Source organism: Borostomias antarcticus (assembly GCF_949987555.1).
Source record: "Borostomias antarcticus genome assembly, chromosome: 37".
NCBI classification, from domain to species: domain Eukaryota; kingdom Metazoa; phylum Chordata; class Actinopteri; order Stomiiformes; family Stomiidae; genus Borostomias; species Borostomias antarcticus.
In genome coordinates, this window is record NC_140270.1 from 698,374 (window position 1) to 703,269 (window position 4,896).

The 4,896-nt window shown below is 64.2% G+C and overlaps 1 protein-coding gene across 1 annotated transcript; it reads left to right on the top strand.

Annotated features, from left to right (window-relative positions):
• Positions 1-1,917: 1,917 nt before the first annotated feature.
• cd248a (CD248 molecule, endosialin a) lies at positions 1,918-4,576 on the top strand (the record flags this gene model as incomplete). The annotated part of the gene is made up of 1 exon (XM_084461176.1): positions 1,918-4,576. The coding sequence occupies exon 1, from the start codon at positions 2,045-2,047 to the stop codon at positions 4,574-4,576; it is 2,532 nt and encodes an 843-aa protein (XP_084317302.1). The 5' UTR covers positions 1,918-2,044.
• Positions 4,577-4,896: the final 320 nt, after the last annotated feature.

A 4,896-nucleotide genomic window follows, 5' to 3' on the forward strand; every position in this document is an offset into this window, starting at 1 on the left:
TGCGTAGGTTAGGTGCTGGGTTTTTTAACGGCCGTCACCGCAGGGGACAACTGGTCCCGGGTCGTACCGCTGGTTTGGGTTTCTCTGAGCTGTCGGCACGCGGGTGTGTGTGTGTGTGTGTGTGTGTGGGTGTGTGTGTGTGTGTGTGTGGTATGACTACAACCACTCAACATCAATCACCGTCCCACCACCCCAAATTACACACACACACACACACACACACACACACACACACACACACACACACACACACACACACACACACACACACCACCCATTCATCCATGTCAGTTCTAGGGTTCATCATCCTTTCTATAACAAAAACAGCAAGGGGGAAAACCATTTTGGCTGAAAGAAGGGGTGGATTTGTAGTGAGCTCATCGGGATCCTGCTATTTCCTCTGTAGACTGGCCTACCCCCCACCGAGCTGCCCCCCCCAGCTTCCTCTGTAGACTGGCCTACTCCCCACCGAGCTACCCCCCCCCCCCCGCCCGCCCCCACACCCGTTCCCAAGTCCAGTTTAGAAGCACACGTCTCTATTTCACAGTGTTGTTTTCATAGCGAGCCCGGGGGCCTTTTCTCCTGCACTCGCGCCACCTCACAGCGCCACCTCACTCGCGCTACCTCCACCACCTCCCGCTTTCCGCGCCAGACGTTACTACCTCAGCGGGCGGCGGCGGCGATTTCACGGCTAGCGCGCGCACGTGCCGGGTTCACCGTTCGCCGGCGAGCTCGCCGGTGGAGCGACGTGAGCGAATAAAACGGCGTCCGTCTTCCCGAATCCCGTCGCCGGCTGTGTGAAGTCCCTCCCCCGCGTGGGAGAGTTTATAAAGTCGCAAAAAATAAAAATCTATCTCTGACCGATTCAAAGCTATTCGATGATCACTTGTGTGGGCTGAGGAAACGCCGCACGCAGACGGCGAGGAACGGCAGACCAGACAGGGAAGGTGAGGAGGAGGAGGAGGAGGAGGAGGAGGAGGAGGAGGAGGAGGCCTGGGAGGGCTCCAGGGCCGGGGTGGAGGGAGACGGATGGGCTGCCGTCCGTCGTTGGAACACAGGCAGCTCTTTGTCTGCTGACTCCACATATCTCTCTCTCCCTCTGCTGTATGGATTATTGACGAAAACAGAACCCTTTCAAAGTGTTGGGGCTGGAGTCGGAAGGGCCTGGGTTGTCTCTCTCTCTCTCTCTCTCTCTGCGTGCGTGTGTGTGTGTGTGTGTGTGTGTGTGTGTGTGTGTGTGGTATGTCTGTTGAGGGTGGGAGAAAGATGGGGGGTAAATGGCTCGGTCCCAAAGCATTTCCATAAACGGACTTATGAAAACCATACGACATGCTCTGAGAAAGAAAGCAACGCTGACCAAGGCCCCTCCCCCAACCCCCCCTCGACCCCCCCCGCCAAGACCGTCTCTCCCACACACACACACACACACACACACACACACACACACACACACACACACACACACACACACACACACACACATACAAACACAGACGCACACAAACACACACACAAACACACACACATGCTCTCTCTCTCACACACACACACACACACACACACACACACACACACACACACACACACACACACACACACACACACACACACACACACACACGTCCACACATACAGAGCCCCCGCCTCTTCTAAAAACAATTCCCTCCCTCTTCGCTTTTTCCCCTCCCTCTCTCTCTCTCTACCTCCCTCTCTCTCTACCTCCCTCCCTCTCTCTCTCTCTCTCCTAAATCTGGGGGCAATCTGCAAGCACTCAAGTCTGGCACAGTACTCTTGCAGCGAGGGAGTAGGGGAGCGGACGGAGAGAGAGAGAGCGAGGGAGAGAGAGAGGTGTGTAGAGAGCTTAAGCCCAGATGAAGGGATAGAAGTTCCGATAGTAAGACAGAAAGAGGACAACTAAAGACACCCAAACGACCTACGGAGGGGGGACAGAAGACGACTTAAAACCGAGATAACGGGACAAAACCCGACGACGAGGAAGTGGAGAGAGAGAGAGTTGTGGAGTAGCGACCGGCGAGAGTGAAGGATGGGAGCCCAGGCGCGCTGGACGCTGGCCCGCCTCCCCCTGCTGCTGGCGTTGCTCGGCGCCGCCGCCGGCCCCGCCTCCGCCCAGGACCTGAGCGAGCGGGACGCGGCGTGCGACGACCACGGCTGCCTCGCCGTTTACTTCCGCCGAAAGACCTTCCTGGACGCCTGGCGCAGCTGCAAGGAGAAGGGCGGCAACCTGGCCACCGCCAAGCGCCGGGAGGAGGCCGACGCCATCGCCGGCCTGCTCGCCGGCGCCGAGCTGCGCGGCCAGCGCTCCCGGGTCCGAGTGTGGATCGGCCTCCAGCGGCAGCCGCGCCAATGCTCCGCCTCCCGCCCCCTACGCGGCTACTCCTGGACCACGGGTGACAAGGACACCCAGTACACCAACTGGCTTCGCGACGACTCGCCAGGAACGTGTCAGGCGCCGCGCTGCGTGGTCGTGGGCTACAGCGTCGCCGCCCACGAGCGCCACGACAACTTCAAGTGGCTGGACGGCTCGTGCTCGGTGCCGATGGACGGCTACCTCTGCCGCTACGCCTACAAGGGGATGTGCCCGGCGTTGCGCCCTGAGGGCGGCGGCAACGCCCTCTACACCACGCCCTTCGGCCTGCTCAGCGGCCTGCTGACCCTCCTGCCGTTCGGCTCGGTGGCGACCGTGCCGTGCCCGCCGGGCGCCCGGGAGGAGGAGCAGTCGGTGCTTTGCATGCTGCGGGAGGACGGCGCGGTGGGCTGGTCGCGTGACGCGCCGCTCTGCGCCGACCACGCCCCCGAGGAAGAGGAGGAGGAGGAGGAGGAGGAGGAGGACTGGTGCGGGCGGGACAACGGCGGCTGCGAACACTACTGTCGTCCGGCGGGCGCCGACTACGTCTGCGAGTGCTCGGACGGCTTCGCCCTGGCGGACGACGGGCAGAGCTGCCGGCCGGCGGATCCGTGCCGCGGGGCGCCGTGCGAGTTCGAGTGCCTGCCGCTGCCCGACGGCTACCGCTGCGCCTGCCCCGAGGGGTACATGCTGGCGCCGGACGAGCGCGGCTGCGTGGACGTGGACGAGTGCCTGCAGAGCCCGTGCGAGCAGCTGTGCGTCAACGCGCCGGGGACCTTCGAGTGCCGCTGCCGCGCCGGCTACCGGCCGGACGAGGAGACGGGCGAGTGCGAGGACGTGGACGAGTGCGCCGAGGGCGGGGAGGGGGACGGGCCGTGCGAGCACGCCTGCGAGAACACGCCGGGCTCGCACGTGTGCCACTGCAACCTGGGCTACGCGCCTCTCCCCGAGGACCCGCGGCGTTGCCAGGATATGGACGAGTGCCAGATCCCCGAGACGTGCCAGCAGATGTGCGTGAACTACGACGGCGCCTTCGACTGCTACTGCGAGGTGGGCTACGAGCTCATGGCCGACCACTTCTCCTGCCGGAGGGTGGACGTCCAGGGGGGCGAGGGGGGCGGGGCCCCGGCGCCCACCGCCGCCGCCGCCTGGGTCACCCGCCACCCCGCGGGGCCGGCGTGGGACCCCCTCGACTCCGTCTACCACTGGACGCCGGATCAGGGCCAGACGGACTGGACCGCGGAGGAGGACGAGGAGATGGAGGAGGAGGAGGAGCCTCTGGACTGGCTCACCGACCCCCCCAGGGTGGAGAGTGACGTCATCTGGGTGACCAACGCCCCCCAGGAGAGGCACACCTTCAACCCCACCCCGGACCCCCCTGCCGCCACCACCACCACCGTCGTCGTCGCCGCCAGACCCGAGGAGGAGGGGGAGGCGCCCGCCTGGACGGACTCCAGAGAGGAGGAGGCGTGGGCGTTGCCCGAGTGGGACACGCCCGCTTCCACCACCTCCGCCACGCCGCCCGCTACCCTGACCCCGTGGTATGCGGATGAGGAGGAGCTGGAGGAGGAGTTTGAGGAGGAGGAGAGCACCACTAGTCCTCCTCTGTTCCCCAGCACCACTATCGTCGAGGGGGCGTGGAACTGGCTCCCGGCCAATCAGGGCCCGGTCCACCCTGTGTGGGAGGGGCCGGCCGTCGAGCAGAACACCCCCGGGACGGAATATTACGCCGAGACGGACGACGGCGGGGACGAGACGGACGATGGCGGGGACGACGTCGCGGACGAGGCCGCTGCCGAGGCCGCCGCCGGCCGGAACTTCTCCCCGTCCCCCCCCCCAGTCAGGGTGGCGGAGGAGGTGGGCGAGGAGGGGGACGACGAGGACGACGAGGACCGCGTCACCCCGTCCCCGGCCCGGGACGCCCCCTCCCGGCCTCCTCCACCCTCGGCGGGCGCGGCGGCCGAGGGGCCCGTCCAGGAGGGCGGCGGCGGCGGCGGGCAGAGCCAGAGCGGCAGCTGGCTATTGGTCGGCCTCCTGGTGCCCTTGTGCATCTTCGTGGTCATCATGGTGGCGCTGGGCATCGTCTACTGCACCCGCTGCGCCGTCCAGCCGCGCAACAAGACCGCCACCGACTGCTACCACTGGATCTCCGGGGCGCACGACAAACAGGGCGCGGCCGACCCCGGCGCCGGGGTCAAGACACACGTCTGAGCGCGGCCCCGCGGGGGTGGGGGGTGTCGGCCGGACGGTCCTGTACATAAACTGTCTCGTAGAGGCGGTCGGAGGAAAGGGGGGTTTGTGTCCGGTCACTCTCTGCGGAAGAACTCAGAACCTCTTTTATACTGTGACTCTTTGTACATTCGGATGTTTTTATGGAATATCGTCGATGGAGGAGGACAAAAAAGGACAAAAAGGCTATTTTGAAAACCACTGATCTTTTTCTTGTTTTTGGGGGGGGGTAGATGCTTTGACGTGTGGTGAATCTGCATTGATGTCGCGTCAACGTTGTACACTGACCTCAACGCAAAGAT